The sequence below is a fragment of the Eupeodes corollae genome, chromosome X, assembly GCF_945859685.1.
Source record: "Eupeodes corollae chromosome X, idEupCoro1.1, whole genome shotgun sequence".
Lineage (NCBI taxonomy): Eukaryota > Metazoa > Arthropoda > Insecta > Diptera > Syrphidae > Eupeodes > Eupeodes corollae.
This window is the reverse complement of record NC_079150.1, coordinates 5,071,851-5,093,476: the sequence shown is the minus strand read 5'-3', so window position 1 is coordinate 5,093,476 and position 21,626 is coordinate 5,071,851. Positions and strand designations below refer to the sequence as shown.

At 31.9% G+C, this 21,626-nt stretch overlaps 1 protein-coding gene across 7 annotated transcripts in view; it reads right to left on the bottom strand.

The window, feature by feature from the left end:
• The window catches only part of LOC129953241 (serine-rich adhesin for platelets), a 90,025-nt gene that overhangs the window by 44,190 nt on the left and 24,209 nt on the right, over positions 1–21,626 (bottom strand). For 4 of the 7 annotated variants that reach the window (XM_056066199.1, XM_056066203.1, XM_056066202.1 and 1 more), the window contains 4 exons: positions 10,558–10,689; positions 6,771–6,845; positions 6,178–6,397; positions 3,393–3,513 (listed from right to left, as the gene is read on the bottom strand). In XM_056066199.1, the coding sequence (XP_055922174.1) occupies positions 3,393–3,513; positions 6,178–6,397; positions 6,771–6,845; positions 10,558–10,689 (548 nt within the window). Of the gene's footprint in view, positions 1–3,039; positions 3,147–3,392; positions 3,514–6,177; positions 6,398–6,770; positions 6,846–10,557; positions 10,690–13,998; positions 21,606–21,626 lie in introns of all 7 variants that reach the window. The other 3 variants (XM_056066197.1, XM_056066200.1, XM_056066198.1) reach the window with 3 other exon arrangements.

Here is a 21,626-nt window from a genome sequence, read left to right as displayed (position 1 = left end):
AAAAAATTTAATTTTATAAATTTTGTTCGCGTATTTTCTTCTGACGCAATTGCCGGGAATCTGTTATTACTATCATTTTCAGTTTGTTTACTCGTAGATTGGAACAAGACTTTAAAATTGGAGAAATAACAAGTTTGTTTCATGAATTTACAAAATAGATGAATTTTTCGATTTTTGGAAATTCAAAGGAAATTTAGTTTGTTGTAAAGAAAATAAAAAATACTTATTTCTCAGAACATAATAATATTGAATTCTCATAACATAATATTATCGTTCAAGTATTTTTCCTAAGAATCTGAATGTTTTTTCTTTCATATCTTATTCAAATAACTTAAAGTAGCTATTTCTTAATTTTTTAGAAAATTTTAAATTTTGAGAATATCTTTACGAAAAACTTCAGCTTGCATATTTATTTTTGAATGTTTTCTTAAATTGTCTCAAAGTTTTACAATTTCCTACGAATTCTAAATTGTGATATTTAGCCTCAACTTAACAGCTTAATATTTCAGAATCCCATTGTTGTCTTGTTCTTTAAGGATTATAAGCCAATATACATGCTAATTGAACTTAAAAACTACCTGAAATTACTATATTTGCAATAAGTCGAAAAGATGACACCCTAGATAAAATTTTTAGGACTTTTGACGAAACTTGAAATTAAACGAATTATTGAATAAAAGCGTAATGGCTTTAATTGCAAAATGGTGGCCCACGACTACGACCCATGACTACGAAAACTTATTTAAGGTCCCTTATGAACCTGCCTAATGATTGGCCATTGTTGGGAAGGTAAATGGTTGCCTTAGCATTTTGAAACCTTGTATGCATATAAACCAATAGCCAATGTTTTTTTCTTTATTAACCGTTTTTAACAAAATTCGGCACTTTCAGTCCTTAAAATATTAAACTCTTACGAAAAAAAGAGCTTGAAGTGTATGACAACGAAATGTAAATTCTCTTCTTCGTCAAAAATTGTGCACATACATAATTGCAATAATAAATTGGTACATAAAATATATGCACGAATAAGTAGCTTCAATCAAGGAATTAAAAACCTTCGTTTTAAATGTAAATGCAACCATACAGTCGTATTTATAAAATAGTTTTTAAAAGAATTTAAAGGAACATGATATACATACATGTAGATATGCAATAAACATATTAACCCAAACGGTAAACATCGCACTTAGGGGCCAATAAATTATAACTATCCTTAGTTTTCATTATTGAAACCAATCATTGTATTTTTTACGGGAAGTCGTTTATAGCGATCTAAAAAATATTGTTGATTGAAAAAAAAATCCTGATTGAAATCCACCGAACAACTTTTTCTGACAGAAATCTGTCATTGGAATTGTGTAAAATCAGTGGAAGTATTGGTTTCACTATTAATGTTCAAGGTTCAGGAAGACGTTCCTTCCGGAAAATATATGAATATATTTAAAGCGAAAAATAATTGCGCAATTAAACTTAGAAACAAAAATCTTTGTCCGATTTCCGACCCATCAGTATAAAATGTTTATATCGAATCAAAGGGAAACACAGTCAAATATCTATTCAAAAAATGTTCCGGATTGATTTCAATGATAGCTACAACTTGCACATTAGAGGCGACCTTCGACCTTCTTGATGTGGTTTTTGACAATATTATATTAAATACTTTCTGTTTAAAATTTTGGAGGTTAAGTGTTCATCTGTATAAACTCAATGCAAAAACCCCAACGTAATAACTCCTTATATAAAAGTTCCTAACAATAAATGTTAATACCTAATGATATAGGCAACAGTTTTTTATTTATTTATTAAGAAAACACTAGTTATACTATTGAAGATAATTGTTTGTTTGAAGACGTTAATCTAAGGAAGTAATAGTCGGATTTCAAAATTCTTTCATTGTTGACCAATTACTGAGGAAGCATATATGCTATATAAAATCACTCCGCTGGAGCACGAAATAGAATGTTTCAGAACCGGGTATTTTTGCCCTTTTCAGAGCGCTTTAATGTTTTTTTTTTAAGTAGGTAGTTCTATATATAAAGTAAAATCGTATACTAGTTTTAGATCTACGTTTATTTAACGGAAGACCTCTATTTTTTTCACTTTTGTCTCCAAAGTAGGAAACTAATCACAAGTTATAAAAAGAAACACATTTCAGTTCTGATGATCATACAGTCCAGAGTACCATACAAACATGGTCACGATCCTTAAAGATGTCTCACAGAGCGTGAATATAACGACTAAACGGATTTTGAGACCAAATTGAAGAATAAATCATACTCATAAAAGTCTGCAACTGTGCCGTGTTCTATCCATTGATCCCAGTTTCATATCGAACAAAATTAAAGTTCATCAAATATGTTTTGCTTTCAAGTTGTTGAAGCGATTGATGTTTTCAATCATTGAAAAAGTACACACTATTTTTGGTTTGCAGCTTTGATAATGTTTTAAGTGAAAATAACTTAATCCCAGAGCTCTTATTATAAATTTTGTAAACAAAAAAATATTAATTTACACTGCCACATAAACAATCAAACTATTTACACATCTATACAGTAAAAAAAAATAAACCAAAACATTTAAACAAAAACGTTTCAAAAAACACGCCCATTGAGACACGCTCAAGTGTCGCAGCACAAATAAAATGTTGAATATTAGTTTTAAGAAATACATTGAATCGTAGCCAAATAGTTGCACTAAAAGTGAACAACAGGCAAGTAAATAAATGTTTTCACACAACATTATAAGTTAAAAATGAAAAAAAAAAAACAAAAGTATTCAAACCATAAAACAAGAATACAGGCGCACGGCAGTATAAAGCAATTTTGTAGGTTAAGGTATAGTTTCTCGTTTGTTTTCATATTTTTTAATATATCATATAAATTATTATTTTAAACTTTTAAACACAAAAGGTAAGTTTAAGATTTAATGTCGTATTTCTGTTTTGGTTTTTTTTTTGTTAAAACGTTTATCTTACAAATGGAACTTTTTTTTAATGTTTTTTTTTTTATTTTTGATTTGTTATTGAATGTTCATTCAAACCTGTTATTGCTATCTTAGCTGACCACTTGCTTGTTCCATCCAAAACGCTTTGTTTCACGGCTTTCATATGACCTGTATGAGATTTTTCCTCAACGCTGAATACCGCTCTACATTATATATATGTAAGTATTTTATATATATATATATATATTTATGTATGTTTTTGTTTATTATTTTAAATGATTTCTTATATATTATATATCAAAAATTATGCTGGTATTCAATTTTCAATATTTCGTTAAATATATGTTCATAGAAAAAGTTAGCTGTATTTTTTAAAGGAAATTAAAACTTATATAACAAATTAAGAAAGTATTTTTTTTAATAAAAACGTTTTAAGTCAAGTTACTCACCGGATAAGTTCAAATATTTCAGGCTTCTCACGTTCGCGTTGTTTCATTCGCTCTTTCATAGCAGTAATTATAGAGTTGGCTTTGTCCTCTGCTCCGTGTTTTGAACTCTTCTCGGCAGCTCCTAATTGAAAAACAAATATGAAGACAAATTAAAACGTTTTGTTTTTTGAAATTCTTTATTTTTATGTCTTTAATTTTATAAGTATAAAATTTGTTTACGGTAAAATGTAGGTACACATAGTTTTTAAAAGTTTATCCTAGTTACTTAAAAAATAAAACTGTAAAGCAATGCTTTACCAAGAGAATAGTAAATATTTAGACCTACGTCCTTATGTACTTTATGGACAAAAAAATCATGCAGATAAATATTTTATATACCACACACAATACATTCGTTTGGGATTTGAAGGGCCAGATTAAGAAATGTACTTCCGAGACAGAGCTCTCACCTTCAAAATATGATTCATTCACTTGATGTACTTAAAATTATGAACAATATATGATGGAATAGTTAGATTCCAACATTTTATTTCGAAAACCAATTTCTACCAACTTTAGTAGGATTTCTTCAAAATTTGTATGTCTTATAGAAACAAATACACATTTGATTTTTCAGAGAACACCGTTCTAAGAACATCATTTTGAAGACAATACCTTCATTTATTCACGAGATATCGGTCTTAAAATTTATCAATTTTGAGTACTATTATTTGTAGATTTTAATTTTTATGAAAAAATGACTGTTGGATTTTTATAAAAATTTTACTGAATGTCGCGAACAATATTTGAAATAAGTTGAAATTTGGTTGAATCCAATATTTTTAATTTTTAAATTGAGTCAAAAATCAATTTTTATCATCTTTTGTAATTTTTTTTTGTTTTTAGTAAGAAAACTTTCAGTTCGATTTTTCTCAAAACTTTGCTAAACGTTGAACAATTGTTATAAGTTGAGCTCAGTTTAAAACAAATATATTTAATTTTTAAAAAATGTTTTAAGTCGAAAACCAATTTTTACCAACTTTTAGTATTAGATTTTTTTAAGTTTTTATTATTTGTTAAGAAAAATTGTCAAATTGATTTTTCTCAACATTTTACTGAGTGTTATTTATAATATTTTTTTATAAGATGATTTAAGTTTGAATGCAATGTCTCACATAATTGGAAGAACAATTTGAGTCTAAAATCAATTTTTACCAAGTTTTTATTTTTTGTGAAAAAAACTGTCAATTCCATTTTTATCAAAATCGTACCGTTTTTGAAAAAAATAGAGTTTTTTTTCGTTGTGAACAATAATTTAAAGATAAAATCATTTTTTGTTCGTAATATATTCGAGGTGACAATTATTCTTTTTTATTTATAAAAAAACCCTTGATAGATTTTTTTTTCAAAATTGTGATAGTTTCGTATTACCACATTATATAATATAAAATTTAATTCAAGTCGCTAGCGTTTTTGGTTCCAGAAATATTTTTGTTTTTTCTTAGAGTCCTTTTTGCATGGTGACTTATTCGTTCAATTTTTCTAGAAACAAGATCTATATAGTATTTCATTAATGGTGTAACTGACTTGCTTCGTATATTGTTTTGTATGCCAACTACTTCTTATCTGACTTTCTAAACATTCCGCAGCAAAATCTTAATACTTTCCGTTCAAAAATCTCCAATTTTTTTGCTACACTAGGTGAAATGTAAACCAAGTGCAAAAAACATACGTTAGGATCGGTTTTATAATCATCTTGTACATCTACAAATTTAGTTTTTGTAACAAGAATTTCGAATTGAATAAAGTTTTCGATGACCCTTTTGCTATCCCCGCCTTTTAAAGAATTGCTCTACCGTTTTGAAAATTAATTCCTACATACTTTCTTCCGATCGTAACGGCCTCTCGATTAATTTTTGGGCTTAATAATTAGCTCTCTTTCACCACTAGTATGGACGAGAAAGAGGAGGAAATAGTTCTTCATCTTCTCTGTACATGCCCTGCTCTGACTCGAAAACGCAAGAATTTTTCTTTAACGATCTAAATCATATCAGCATAATAAGCTTCTCACGTTTCGTAAGGGACTCAAAATGGTTCCATTGAGCTTAGGAGGAAGCCTCAAGAATCATGTGGTGTCACAATGGGCCATTAAACTGGCCTAAGTGTGCCCGTTTCCATCTTAAACAGCCACTTCAACCTAACCTAACCTAACCACTAGATAAAATCCTCAGTGTATTGATTTCAAATCTCCATTTTTTAAAATAATTTTTTACAAGCGGGAGCCTACGCTCAATTTTGTTAGGAGCAATTTGAACAAAAATGAACCCAGTACCGATTCCTGGGCAACACCTGCGTTCACTGGAAAGGAATATGTGTGTTCAGATCATATAAAAATCGAATTTGATCTATTTGCTTAAAAAAAAAAACAAAAAATCATATTAATGATCCATTTTGAATTGGAATAGTTCAAAATTCTTTAGATATAGTCTTGTCTTTGATATTTAATCAACAACAATGGTTATTTTCCAGAAATATTGAAAAGATTTTACCAATAGCATAGATCAAAGCTGCGAGAGAAGAAGAAGAACTTAAGACCTATCGTACTTGATACTAATATATAAATAAAATAAATTGTTTGAGAGAGTTTTTTTTTTGAATATTTACGACAAATTTTCTATACATTTCTATTGAAACGCCAAAAGTTGATTTATCATTTTAATTGTATCTACTATAATTGTATCTACTTTAAGACAAAACCTACTATTTTATTGTTTGTGTAAAAAATGTTAAAATTTATTGAACTTACTTTGTAGGCAATCAGCGTTAAGGAGATCCTTGCATTTTTCATGACATTTTACACCGCACTCCGTGCAACGAACACCTTGCCTGGCAATTCCCCAAAGTAGACCTTCACATTCGTAACAATAAGTTGGTGATGTCGCCGTCCATAGTACAAAATTATGTGGCGTAGTTGATGAAATTGGATAAATAAGAGCCTGCAGGGCTTTTTTGTAAACGTGCATTTTCTATTGAAACACACAACAAAATTATTTGAAATTGATGTAAATGTAGATGTTGATAAATTAACTCTAGTATCTAGTGTTTTTTTAAGCAAAGTACTCCAACCACTTGAAATTTTTGGAAGTCAATCATGAACAAATTTATTGCTTAATGCCGAGAAATGAAGTACTGAAACTATAACGTCAAAAGCAAAAAGTAACTTTTAATAATCTAAAGAATTACTTGTTTAGCTACAGAAGTAATATGAGAATATTACAAGTACTAAGAAATTTTAGAATTTGTTTAAATTATCAATCTCAATCTGGTCTCGGATTTCAAGAGTGTGGATTTGTGTTTAAATAATGTACTATCCACTATCTATAAACAAAAATTACTTACCAGCTCCTCGTCATTTAGGGTTGCCCGAGGTACAGCTGATGTCAGTCCTGCGTTTCGTTTTGTTGCTGCCATGGTCTAATGACGTTTGTTGATTGCGTGTGGTTTTATTTTTAAAGATTATCATTTTTGAATAAGACACAAAAACAAACAAATTAAGAGAAATGAAATAATTCTTAAATATAAAGTTAAAAATGTATAACAAATCAAAATTACAAATCATCTAAGCTTATTCAATATAATAATCATAATAATGAAACAAAATAGTAAAATTATTTTTTTTTTTTCAAATATTATAATAATTTTTTTGTTACAATGCGCTTTCTACATTTTAAAAACATACATGTTTAATTCAAATATATATATATATATATATATACATACATGTATATATATATACATAAATAAATATACCAAATCAGTGATAAACTAATATGTAAAAAAATTACAAAATCTATCATGCGTTGCAATGCATTTTATTATTTTTTTTTTTGTTTAACTTAGAAAATTTTCCTGTAATTTTTTGTTTTGTATTTGTAAAAATTTTGTATTGTTTTATTTAATTTTGATTTTTTTTAGTGCTAAGCCTCCAAACTTATATCTCAAAACCGTGTGCACTAGAACTGAAGTTCTGTTGTTTTTTTTTTTTTGTAGAAAAAAATAAAAATTTTAATAAAACTTCAAAGAGCAATACGAATGAGTATGAAGAAAGTATGTGCAATATTTATAATTAAGGGTGTTTTTTTGTTTGTTTTTAGTTGATTAACAATATTGCTGACATGCACAAATATATGAGTTTAACTTTCAAATCACTTCAAACTATTTATAATGGCTGGTACCCGTGGTTTCGTCTGTGTAGGATTAGTACCTCAATTTCCTCCTAAAATGTCCTATCTATCTTTATAATTCATCAAAATTAGTTCTGAAGCTTAGTCGGGAAGGCTTAAAGACACCTTTGCGTTGAAACAAAGAATTTTGTATGATGATCTAACTAATAGCTATCATAAACACTTCATTTGTGAGGATATACGATGTATAAACGTTTAGTATATGTAATGAAATGATGTAGCGGTCATTTTGTAAGACTATCTTAAGTATCATAAAGCTCGAAGATGGCAGAATTTGTTTGTACTTACTTTTATTTATTATTTTGGACAATTTGCATTGTATCTGTATATGTTATAGTCTTTATCTTATTATGGTGTATATTTTGTATTATAAGATTTTTTTTTAAATCCATTCAGCAGTGACAACGAGTTACAAAGGTCAATATTTCGAACTTTTTTAATATAAGGATGAGTCAGTTATCGATCATCTTTTAATTGTAAGGAAAAATTAGACCATATTCTTCTTGTTTTCAACTGTGGTAATCATTCGTAGGGTTTTTGAAAAAGGAAACCCAGCAGCAATTAATTTCTGCATTTGCCTTTTTCCCTCTACATCTTTAAAAAAAATTAAAAATCATAACTTTAATAGGGCCTCATTTTTTGTAAGAACTTAAATATATGAGATCTTGGTGTTTTAGCTCCTGTCAAAAAAACTCCTATTTTTCAATCCTAAGATATAACAAGCTTATTTTTCACAAACTGATTTGGCTTGCTCTTAATAAAAATATTTAAAAACTGCTTATTAATTAAAGATTTTGAAAAAATTAATTTATTTAATTTTATTTAGTTTTTACCTTGACTTTCAAATCCAACAAATTTAGTTTAACCATCGTTTTAAATAACCAAAATAAGTCAAAAAATGTATAGGGAAGAGAAAAATATTCAATATCATAATTGAAGAGGGTGTGCCATGGTGCATTGTTCAAACTAAATATAATGAAATGTCGGCTCAGATCACTTGTCGCATCGCAAAGGTTTTTGAAGTACTACTTTACTTTACTCACCTCATCTACAAAGGTTTTGTTTTGTATAATAAATTGTATTGCTTTTATTGCATTCTTCAATAAGGAGGGCAAATCACCTTCAGTAAAACAAAAGAATTCAATTGACATTGCCGTTTTGCCAAAAATTAAAGTATAAAGTTTTAATTAAAACTTATTTTGCATTTCAATCCCTGAAGTGGTATCCTATTTTTTAATTTCTAAAAAGTATATATTTCATTACACATAAACTAAAATCGAGAGTCCTACCCAGATAGATATCTCACATATTCATGACTTTACAAATGAATGAAACCCCATTTAAAGAACGAATTTAAAATTTTCAAGGAGTCAAAAATGTTTTGACTATATACTAAATTTATTTTCCAATTTCTGAAATTTAACAAGAATAATCGACTCACAATTTAAATCATAACAAAGATTTTCAATATAATTTGTCTGTCTTATATTCTTATAAATCGAAATACGCATAGCTCTTAACCCAAATTGACGACAAGGTCTGTAAAAATTACATGAAAAATAAATAATTCTAAATACTAAGAGGTTGTGAGATTATTTCAAGTTTCAAAGCTTTAATGATTCTTATCAATCATCAAAGCAGGGCATTATATAAAATTTGAATGCAATTATCAGTGTGCATTAGATTTTTTCTTTCTTTAAATGGCAGCAGCTGTCAATAAAGATCTTAAACGATTTGAGATAATTCTTTTAATTATTGCCTTTGCAAGTAAATATATAGTTACTTTACTAGTGCTATAATAATTAATTAAGTACTAGTTATTATTTAAATGTTGTCTTTTAATAACAGTCCTAATAATTTTGTATTGTTTTTAACCAGATTATTTTATTGAATGAGGCAAAATACACATTTTATTTATCTTTAATCTTTCATTTTTCTTATTCAAATTTTCCGAATTTTCTAATGTGCCAAAACTAGAAGGTGTTATGGTCAAACAAAACAATGGCTTTTAATTGTTTGCTTAGTTAAAAAAGTAATTATTTTGATTTCTCTTTTTGGATGAACATCATACATAAATCTGAAGTTATTTTTTCCTGTGCTTCGTGGTTGTTTCTCTTCGGTGTATGTGAGTAATATTAATAAAATCAAAGTAATTCATTCATTTTCTTTAAAATTCTTAAAGATAACAATATCATGATAAAGCAATAAGAAAGTAGTGTCATAAAAACTTCTCTATAGTACTTAGCGAGTTAAAGAAACAAAAATTATTAAAACGAAGAAATGATCAAATAAGAAAAATGCATGCATAACTGTAAAAGGTGCAAGTTTTCGCCAACGTTTTTTAAAACTTTAATTACCAGCATAAAATAAAACTTTAGTGTGAAATTTATCTTAAATAAAAAAATTGCTTTTGATATAAATTTATATTTTTATTGCAAAAAATACAATGTAATTAAAGAGAAAGCTTCGAAATAATTCTAAAATTTGGCATTTTTTAGCAGAAAATAATTATCAAAAAAATGAAATAACAATTACATATTTGAGTGAAGTAAACAAAAAATAAAAGAAAAACAAATATTAAATTATAAAATTTTGAAAAACTTAAATCTTGGACATATACCTTGAGCACCTTTTGGGTCCAATATTTATATTTTTTTTTAAAAATATGTTTTTGGGTTTTATTTTTTTAAGAGACGCGCGCAGAGGTAAAAAAATATACAAGCATAGTTAATCAATATGTTTTTAGTTTAAGTTTGTTTTTGGATAAAATATATATATATATAAATACTCTTAATAATATTTTTTTTTTCAATTTAAGGAACATTTATAAATTTGCTTGTTTTATATTTGCTCATATTATTTCTTGTTTCTATTATCTCGTAATATTTATTTGTATTTTCTTTTGTAATATTTAAAAAAATAAAACATAGAATTGTACTTACAAGTTCTGAAACGAGTGGTATCGATTTTCTCCGGGGTCGTATGTCAGGCATGCTGTCAATATTACTGTAAAAGGGGTTATCGCCTGGATGACCATTGCCTCGGCCACCAACATCACCTGGTCCTGATCCATTCTATTTGTGAGTAAATTATTAAAAAATAAATTAGCGAAGAATCATAGACGTTTAATTTTTTTTATAAACTAATAGATTTCCTAAGAAAGCAATCAAAAACTGTAAGTACATCTTTAGGCACGATTAAATAATAATAAATGCGAAAACCCAAAGCACCATTTTCCTCGACATTAGCTAATCCACTCATAACTATTATTGTATTGTTATCTCTTAATTTTATATATTCTTATGTTTTCAAAAAATAGAAAATGATGACATAATTGATATGTAAGACCTCACACTTATATTCGGCCTACGAAACAAGAGATTTTAAATTAGATTTATTATTGAAATTGAAGAAAAAGGTGAAATTACAGCCTATATGTAAGTCTGAATGAAAGAGTGTCATAAATACTATAGCCTACCAAACAGTAATATTTGAATTCGGTACATACAGCAAAACAAAATCTTTTACTATTTCTAATGAAATTATAACTAGAAATTTTGTAATCGAAAATTTATTTTTAGAAATTGAATTCAAACTTTTCAACACCTTAAATTAAAAAAAAAATACGTTTCTAAATATATTTTTCAACATCGTTTTCCTTGGACTTCGTGGTTTATCCTGGAAAATTTCTCTTAACCTATCTCCCTTCCATTGTAAGAAATTAGGGAAATTTCAGACATTCTCTTTATTTTTGAACTCCTTTCTAGTTTGACTGTATTTCCCTCTACAACTCTATCTAAACTCTGTAACACAAGTTATACTCGACCCATCATAATTCATTCCTTAAAATTCCGTCTCCAAATTAACCTTGCCCTGCACATTCTTGGGTTTAGTTCTTAGTTTGTTTAAGTTAGATTAAGAATAAGCTTGTATTTAAGAAAAAAAAGTGGGGGTTTTTCCCATACAAAAGCTTAGAATTAGATTAGTTAGCATAAAATAATTTGTAGCCTCTCTCCCCTTGTAAATTTTGAATACATGAAACCAAAATAAATAATGTGTATATTGAATTTCAAAAATTTCGTGAGCCAAGACCATCTTTAAAAAAAAAACCCACATTACAAAAATGATGTTGTATTCAAATTATAGTGTTTCAAAGATTCATACGGAGCTTTGAGCAAAAAATTATGTTATCCAAAAAAAGGGAAGGTCGAACTAAAACTAAAAATCTAAAATCAATAAAATCAAATTGCTGCACACCAAAAATTATTTAAATGAAAGTGATCAATAAGAAAAACTTATATCTCAGAATTGTTGTCATACCAAATGTCATTTTTCATAGCAAGGAATTTAGTTAAATTTTTAATAAAAGTAATAAAAGTAATGCAATACGCTTTAAATTCTAAAACCTTTTGAGGCAGTTAAACAACTTCACATTCTTGCAGCCCGAATACGGGCTTAAGGGTTAACTGATAAGAATTCTTAGAAGAATGGGTATTACGGTTGAATTGTTTGAGGGAAGGAAAACAGCTGGTCATTCCACTAGAGTTTTTTTTATTATTAAATTAGCTATGAGATAGTCATGAGTCTTGCATGCTCAAGAGAAACAAATTTAGTTGAGATATTGTCTTTTGACAATCTATTTAATTGGATTGACACTAAGATATCTTTCAATAAACTTATCCTGAGAAGTTACTATTAGAGAAAAATTAAGTTAATTGCTTGGCCTATGTAAGGAAAGAAAATTTGAATTCAGATTAATTATAACAATATTATAATAACAATATTGTGATCAAATCTTTTACTACGATAACTTGACCGCAAAGATTAAATAACGGTTTCTTGTAGAGGCGTAAAAAACAAGTCTTTTTTACTGCAAGAGGGGTCCATCTTCCATCATTTAGTAGATAGGATCAATCTTAGAAAACAAAATAAATAATAATTTGAAAAAAAAGAACAATGACAATATTTACTTTAAAATACTTATTTAAATTTAAAATTGAATTATTTATGTCAAAAGTTTGAAAAAAATTGGTTCCAAACTCAAAATAAAAACAAACATTTATTAAGTTCAAAACCATATTTTTCGTGATTGTCAAATTAAATTTCAAACCAGTTTAAATAATTTTATAGCCCTATTATTTTGTCAAACACTGAAAACTGAATGGTTTTAAGTTGTTTAGCTAAAAGAAAATTTAAAATTACTGAAACTTCTTTTCTATTACCAGGCTATAGGATATGGGGTGAGTGCGAGGTTTTTTCAGTTTAAGTTTTGGATCGTACAATGCTTGTTTTTTGACATTTTACAAAAAATCGGTATCAAATTTTATGGGTCAAGTATTCGTACTCGTGCCTTTTTTGCTTAAACAAAATAATTAACATTGTTTACACAAATTTGGAAAAACTTTTAAAAAGATCAAATTTCGACTAAAGTAGTGGGTCAAAAATGGTTCCTGGGATTAAAACAACCCTCCTCTTTTGCTCCTTTCAAAAAAATATTGGACCAATGCGAAACAAACCAGGAACAACCTTTAGCAACTTTAAAAAATATTGGAAAATCAAAAATAAGGGATAACTAAGCACTATGCGTCATCAATCATTTTTTAAAAAACTATGAACCAACAGCATTTGAATTCTATAAAATATTCTAAAAGCATATCTATTTACAATATTTCCGAAAATTATGGAACATCATCAACACGACGAAATCCGCTTTTCGGTAATTTCACAAAAGTGATATTTTGAGGATTTCACTTAAGTTTTTAGGTACGAAAATTTTGATTTAATCCTTCCTATTTTTGAGTATATCACTGAAAGTTTATTTTGCGTTGAGAAATTAAATTGTTAAAATAATTAAATGTGTTTTAAAATACAAAGTGTTTTAATTTCTCTTAAATGTGTATATAGTAATAAGTTTGTTCCTCTTCAAACAGAATAAAGGTTTATAAAATTATTCAAAAGCAGGAATGATTAAATTCAAATAAACTTTTATAAGCGTTTTAAAATTAGAGCCAAGTTTAGCACTATCACACGTAAAAAAATTTAAATGTCCCTTAATTTAAATCAATGCCAATAAATGAACATTTTTGTATTCAAATAATTTAAATTATTTCAAATTCTTATTTATGACTGAAAACCAATTCCTATTTACCTACTCAAGATTATATTATGTATGTTGAATTAATTTGTATGTAAAATTCACAAAATCACACTAACCGCGATAGTTGAAAGACTAAAGAAAATTAGCCTCTACTTACTCATGTATTTTCTGTTAGAATAGCCTTAGACAGTTTTTCGCAATTATATCTTTTGTTGATTTATTAAAACAAAAAAGGAAATAGTAAGATACTATATTAAGTTACCTGATATAAGCACTCAGTTCTTACTTTTTCCTTATCCTTAGACTGCTCCTCTTCTCTAATTTTATCCTGATTATTTCGCTCTTCGAGCTTCTTTTCTTTCAGTGTCTTTAACAATTTCCACTTACTGCTGCCCAATGCACAACCATTACCTGCTGCTGAACCTTCCATACTAGCACTGGACTCCTGACTATTAGCTTTCATGATTGTTCTCTTGATGGCAACTCCATTTGATGTTTTGACTTTACCAACAACATCAGTCTCCTCTTCTTCTTCTTGATAAGGTGTTTTAGGTATTGTTTCCTCTATGTGACCGTTGATTGTTGTAAAAGTATCAGTTGCTGATGCAATTGTAGCGGAATTTATTGTATCTTGCTGTTCTTGCTCAATCTCCTCTGAAGAATTTTTCTCCATGTCGTCAGGTTTTTTCAAAATTTTGTGCACAGTTTCATCAGATTTTCGAAAAGAGTCGTCTGTTATTAAGGTTTGGTCTACCAGTTGCTTATTCTCTTTCAAATTATTGTAGTTTTGACAAATGTTGGAATCTTCTCCATAATCCTGCTTGTCGTCGATATCAGCCTGGTTGTCACTCATGTCAGAAGGAGTATCAGGTCCTGATGTTGCTCCAGATGACCGACTTGTATTTTCGTCTTCAAAATCCACAATTGTTTCTTGCTCTTCGACACGTGTAGATTCAGAAAACATTTTTTGAGGTTCAGGTTTTAACGACGTAGATGCTGTGACTCGCTTTGAAGAAGCCGCTCCATGTCTGGACTCAGCACGGCGATCACCACGATCTTCCGCACACGATGAATACGGTGAAGACGAGGAAGAAAAAGGAATATCATCAGCGCTATCTTCAGCATCGGTCGGCAACTTTCTGACATTTCGTTGTCGTTTCTTAACTTTTTTTACTTTCTTTAATTGACGCTGCTGCTTTTGCTGCTGTTCGGGCATCATATTTGCTTCTACCATGTTTAGTTCTTTTAACATTCGCTGTTCCTCAGCATCATCGTTGTCTTGCCAGGCACTATGAACGTCTGTCACTTTAGCAAACTTTTCATAAACATTCATCTTAGAATTGTAGATTACAGCGGATGGCATTCGCTGATGGTGGAAATGAGTTGAGCTTGGTGGAGTTTGTGGTAAGATGTGATGATGGTACTGTGCACGAATAGGTGGCAACTGATAATGCGACTGATTGCCATTCAGCATAGGTTGGTTTATATCGTCTTCAAATTGATTAGCATTGTCTTTATTCCTTAACTGTTCTTCACAAGAACCAGCGTCATCCGTTCCTTCTTCCGTTTCTGCTTCGAAGCTTTCGCCCAAAACTTTAACATTACACTTTAGTTCGTCGAGCACATTTGTCATTTGCTGCTTGACATGAGGATCTGGTTGATATAGTAAATTGGACTGTGATGGAATAGTAAAAGTTGTTTTATCCAGCTGTTCAGCCCCAAGCTGATCGATCTGTGAAAGCAGACCTTCCTGATTCATCTGAGCATCAAGTTGAGCTTGCGTTTCAAGCTCTTCCAGCTGACGAAGCTCATAGCAGAAATACTCGTCATCAGTGTCAATGCTATCTTCAGTGCTTTGTCGCCTCGAGGAAGACACTGTGCGATAGGAATGCTGGCTACGGTTATCATCATCATCTCGATTACCTGACGGAATATCTAAAGAAGCTTGCGAGCGTTGGCCATACTTCATAGCTCGGGACATCGACATTGATGATGTCGTCGCCGTGGAACCGTTGAAATATGTTGTTGTGGTGGGTTGGGTCATAACTGGGGTCATAATTTGAGGCTGACTGAAGCCCATCGAATTACAAACTTCATCCACATCGTCATCTTCAACATACATGGAATGAGTCTTTTGTAACAGAGGTCCCGATGAAGACAATCGCCTTTCAGAGTGTTGAATGTCGTGTTCTTTAACATATTCTACATCGGGTTGAATCTTTATATCTGGAAGAGGTATAGGATCCTGCAGATGCTGATTTTGTTCTGATTCTTGACCTTGATTCTCAAACTCACATTCCTTTTCTGGTGGATGGCATTTTATAGCGTCACCAACGGTGGGGAACATTGATTTGAAAAACACATCGCCATTTTGATTGGCTGAGGGTTCTGTTCTATGCGATTTATTCACAACAGCATATGAAGCATCTTCTTTCTCTTCACGAGTTGGTGGTGACAATGCAGATGGCTGTATCTGATATGAATCTATAGAAGCCGAACGAACCCTTTGAACAACGATGTCGAGTCTCATACTATCTTCCCCTCGTGACCCACGGGGCGAATGCTGCTGTTTGCTCTCCTCATTCGAGGATATTTGTCGATCCTGTTGGCTAGATTCGGAGCATTCATCTGTACCTCCGTAGAAGTCCAAATCATTCTGTAAAGAGTTTCGTGATTCACTCATAGTATTATCATCGTTATCAGATGATGTAAAATTAGGCATTTCCTCTCCAGGGTCTGACATACTCGAACCAGGACGTGCCGCTCCAAAGCTATAACGACGATAAGTCTTGGCTTTTTGCATAAGATTGCTCACAGTTGATGAAAGTGAGCGCTTCTTTTTTCTAGAGGAGCTAGTCATGTTCGTTGATGATGGCTTTTGAGCACCAGTATGAGTTGCACGTCTGGTCATTGGATGAGCTTTTGAAAATCGCTTCATCAGATTCAAACCTTGGACGTTTTGAGTATGTTTGTCTGGGAAATTCGGCTGCTGATATCCTGACATAGGTATTGGACAGTAACCAACGTCATGCTCAACATCCATGTCCAAAGATTGCGAACGATTATGCTTTCCCATACGCTTCAATCTCAGATCTGGAAAAAGATGGCTTATTTTGCCCCACATTTGGAATTTTCCAATGTGTTTTTCACGCTGCATAGTACTCTTTTGCTTTTGCTTTCCGATATGTTGCTGCTGCTGCTGATGATGATTTAAGCGATTTATATGTTGCGGATGGTGATATGAATAAAACGATGATGGTTGCTGTTGGAAATCTTCCCCAACATTCGTTGAAATACTCAAATAGGCAGAGGGCCTATTGAGAAGGTAAGATTGTTGTGAAGCGCTTCGTTGTTGTGGTTGTTGTTGCTGATGCAAGTCATTTAAATGTTTCTTTTGTTGTTGCTGCTGGTGCAACAATTCAAGCTGTTCAAGATGTCGACTGAGCTGCGATGATGATGGCTGAGAAGAAAAGCAACGGTAGCGTGGCCTTGCCCCATTACCATAGTCTCCCTGACCCCCAATATAGTCCAAGTTGTTGCTGCTATTGTAGTCAGTCAAGCTATTCGATGATGGATAGTAAACCAGGCGATCAGTCAGATTGCGGTGCTTTTGTGAAGCAGATTCGATTTCATCAATATCTGTTTCCTCATAGAACGGTGAAGTTTGCGAGATGTTTTTACAGTGTCCACTTGTTAAATCAGCTCTTACATCGCGCGCTTGGATAGAGTCCTTAGGAGCAATCGGTGATTTACGATCACTTACTGGTGACTCTCGAACGGGTTGAGTATAAAAATTTTGTTCGTTCTGATTGCGAATCAAGTCCGGGAAATTTTGCATAGAATCCAAATTTTGTGGTGCAATAGGTCCAATCAAGGCATTTGATGAAGCAGAGGCTTCGATAGCAGCAGCAACACGCAAAGAATGCTTAGCATGTTGCTGTTCATCCCAAGCCAGCATTTCATCAACAGTACCGCTATTCTTACCTAATATACGTTCGCGCTGTGCATCAAACATCGATTTATTCTCATACGCCGAGCAGATTGGCATGTTCTTCGAAAGCTCCTTTATATAATTGAGGTTCTCTTCGGAGAACATGAAGTCATTCCTCTCGGAACAGGAGAGCGATGTTGTTGTGCTTAAAATTGTTGGTATCTGTGAGCAGGCTGTAGCTATTGTCACTGATCTGGTGTGTGTAAATTTTGACACCAATGCTGTATTAAATGGATTAGCATCATCCTTGATATTTGAATTGCTAGATTTGGCTGTTGTGACGGGCCTAGCTATTGGTAAGATGGGTGATCTTTCCCAATTTCCTCCTGAGAAACCACTTAACGAGTTCAACCCCGAATCAGGTTTACCTTTTTTTACTATGTTTTGTTGTTGTGTTTGTTGGAGCTGAAGTTGATGTCTTAAATAACATGAACCACTGCCACCAGATTGGTTTATAGGAACTTGCCCCAAAAGTTCCTTTCTCGAGGTCATCTCTTCTTCTTCTAAAACCTTTTCCTCTATACCGATTTCTACTTTTCCAGTCGCCTCGTCAATAGACTTCTTACTTTGATGCATCAGCAGTATATCATAATGAAATGGATTCATTATAGAAATTTCCTGGCTTTCATCGATGATGATATTATTGGTGTCTTCGTCGATGTCAAAAAAAACTTCATCGGCTTTAAGCTCTTCGTTTGTCGGTGCTGGAGGTGGTGGACTTTGTGACGTATTGCACAGCATATCTTCGTCACAAAGTGTAGAGAAGTCGTCAATCTTCCTCTCATAGCAAGGGTTTTGTAAATGCAACAAAAACAGCATTGAGTTATGCCGTTCAAGAGACTTTTTTAGGGATTTTATATATTCGTCATTATTGTAAATATTGCTACTGCTGGACCTGTGATCGATGATATCTCCATGTCGAAAAATCTCCTTTTCATTTTCAATATCAATGTCAATATAGTTGTCGGTGCCGAAGTACCCGTACCGTTCTGATTCACTGGTACTCCTCTGTCTTCGATGCATTTCAGTCTCTTTGGTTTCGAGCAATTTCAACTGCTCATTCAAGTTGGAGTTGTGCCGGATGAGTTGAGCACTGTAGCTATATTCATCGTCATCATCAGCATTGCCACGTAAAATCACACTAGAATCATCGTACAATTGTTCTTCTTGTGATGGCGTATGTGGGCAATTTGATAGATCTGATGGGCCGATGAGCTTTTTTAATGTTTCGATGTTTCGATTGAGCTTCTCCATTATAACGTTGAACTTTCCATCAGCACTGACGTCAAACTGATCTTTCTCCGTTTTGCTAATGGGATTCAGTAAAAGGCCAACAAGGTTTTTATCCACTTTTTTTATTTGCTCGAAGAAAGCACTCTCTCGTTTGATAAGCCTACGTAGTTTTGACATTTCCATGGGTGTCAACATACTCAAATCTTGTATTTTGTTTATACCACCGATTATAACATAAACTAAATCGTTTTGCTGCTCCAAACTTAGATTAGTGATACTGCCACTGTTGGAATTAGTGATTTCTCCAAATATTTCGTGCCGAAGAAATGAACTCATGTCGTTGTAGGGACTCGACGAATACTGAGGAAATGAACATTTATCTGAGGTCGTTATGGTTGTGGCTGTGCTAACTGTAGTTATAACAGCATTTGTTTTAGAAGCAGCCAATACTGATTTAAAATTATTTAACATATCCATTTCTGAGTGAAGTTGCTTTTTATTTCTCGAAGACTTCTTTGTTGGATCTGTGGATCTAGACGTTTTGGGTAAGATGCTGACTGAATGGGTGGTAACAATTATTGATTCTTCTGCTGTTGACTGACTGATGATGGTCGAAGAGGATACTGAAGTTGTAGAAGCGGATGTTGGTTCTTGGACTAAGTCTTCGTTATCTTCATAGATCATACCCAGGGATGATATTGGACGTGAGTGAACACCTCCTGAATGTATAGATGTATCGCTCTGCAGTGTCCCTAAAAAATCATCACGATATGCTTGATTTAAAGTTTTATAAAACTCTTCGCTCATTTCTTCGCTTATCTTATCGTCTCCTCCTCCCGAATCATCAATAGGCACGGTCATCAATCTACCCTCTGACATCTTAGAGGCTGGTTGGTGAAAAAACTCATCGGTGTCATTGCAATCCTCGTCACTTAGCCTTTCGAGTCTACTCTTATATTTATCACGGTTTACTTCGGCAGAGCTACGAAAAAAATTATACTCTTGTCGCAATTGATTGTAAGGTGTCGATTCATCTGCACTTTCATCGACTGCTACAACACCCATTTGAAGCATATCTACCATATCCTTCATACCATACATATCTTCATTTTCATTGCCAACAACAGTGGAAGATACAGCAGCTCTGAATTCTCGGTCACCAAGCATTTGTACCTTGGATTTTGAAAGCTCCTGATCTTGGTGGGTATCATAGTGCTCTATATCTGAGTCGGAGTATAGTTTCTGTCGCAATCGATTCTGAATATCTTGGAAGCTCTGAGTAGTTCTGTTGCCTTTAGAACCGAGCGCGTCCAGTGACCTAGCGTTTGTTGATGAGTGAAGTGACTTTGATCGGTTTCCAACATGTGCAGAGATTCTCGGTGGTAGAGGTATTTTGTTGAATGCAGCAAGGTGGCCGGTTGATTCTAGGGCCTCATTTTTAAGTTCTTCTAGAAGATTGTTGAAATCATTAGTTGACGAAGGATTGCGAAGGATCTCTTGCTGTCCTGAACCGTATTCACCACCTTGCGGTAGTGGTTGCGGTGGTGCAAATAAGGTTTCGGAACCCTTTAAACGAGCATGTCCGTGGAGCTGCATCAAATTAGTTACCACCACCTGCTGTTCCATAGATATACCTTCTAATTTATCAAGCCGCACATATATCTTTCCGTATTCACTCGAAAGCAGGTCGAGGGCACGCCAAGCAAACTTTAACTCCGTTTCCAAGAGGCTGATCCTTGTTGAAATTTTCTCCATGTAATCAGAAATTATGTAGTCCGAATGCTGCTGGCTGTTATACAATTGACTAAGTTGCTGGTCACTTGTCATTGAAATCATTCCAGCAGCACCTGCACCACCATCGGTCGTAGTTGTATTGATACTCATGTTCGATTGATGGTGCTGATGCAAATTCAAGTGGGCCTGGTGTTGATGCTGCAATTGTTGTTGGATATTTAATTGTTGCTGTGTAATCGAATTGGCCATTATCGAGCTACTTCCTGCTGCACCCAACGAATGAACTTTATTGTTCTGAGCGGACTGCACCTGTTGTTGCTGATGGTGGTTTTGGTGAAGACGAGTTGACACTATGGGACTGCAAGGACTGGAATGAATTTGTGTTGGCACATTTTGTTGTTGAGAACTCTTATTCAAATCATTCGAATTCTCTGAAGGCAGCGGCTGTGAATGCTGCCTTCCCATAGCAGTCATGAACTGCTGATGATGTGGTTTTGGTGATGAAATCATTCGATATTTTTTATTGGATGTTTTTTATTTGAAATTGTTGTTTTTTTTTTGTAATCGATGCTTTGGTTGATTATGATTGATTTTTGATGATCTCATACAAAAATTATAATAAGAAACAGTCTTTTTCTTGAGTTTTTATTTAGTTTTTTGTTTATTAATAAGTTCGGTTCACTTTTTGTATTTTTTTATAAAGAATAAATATTAAAACTTGATCATTGAAATATTCTCAGATTTTTGTTGTAGAATAGTTTTTAATTGTATGAAGAATAAACTTATTGTTTGATATACGTATTTAAAAAAGTCTAAACAAAAATATTGTTAGTTGTTATAGTCTTTGGTTTTGTTTGTTGTTGGAAATTTGTGTTGTGTCTTATACTAATTATCGTTTAAAAAAAATTGTGCGTAGCAATATATAAAGACAGTTTCTGAAAATTTAAAAACCAAAA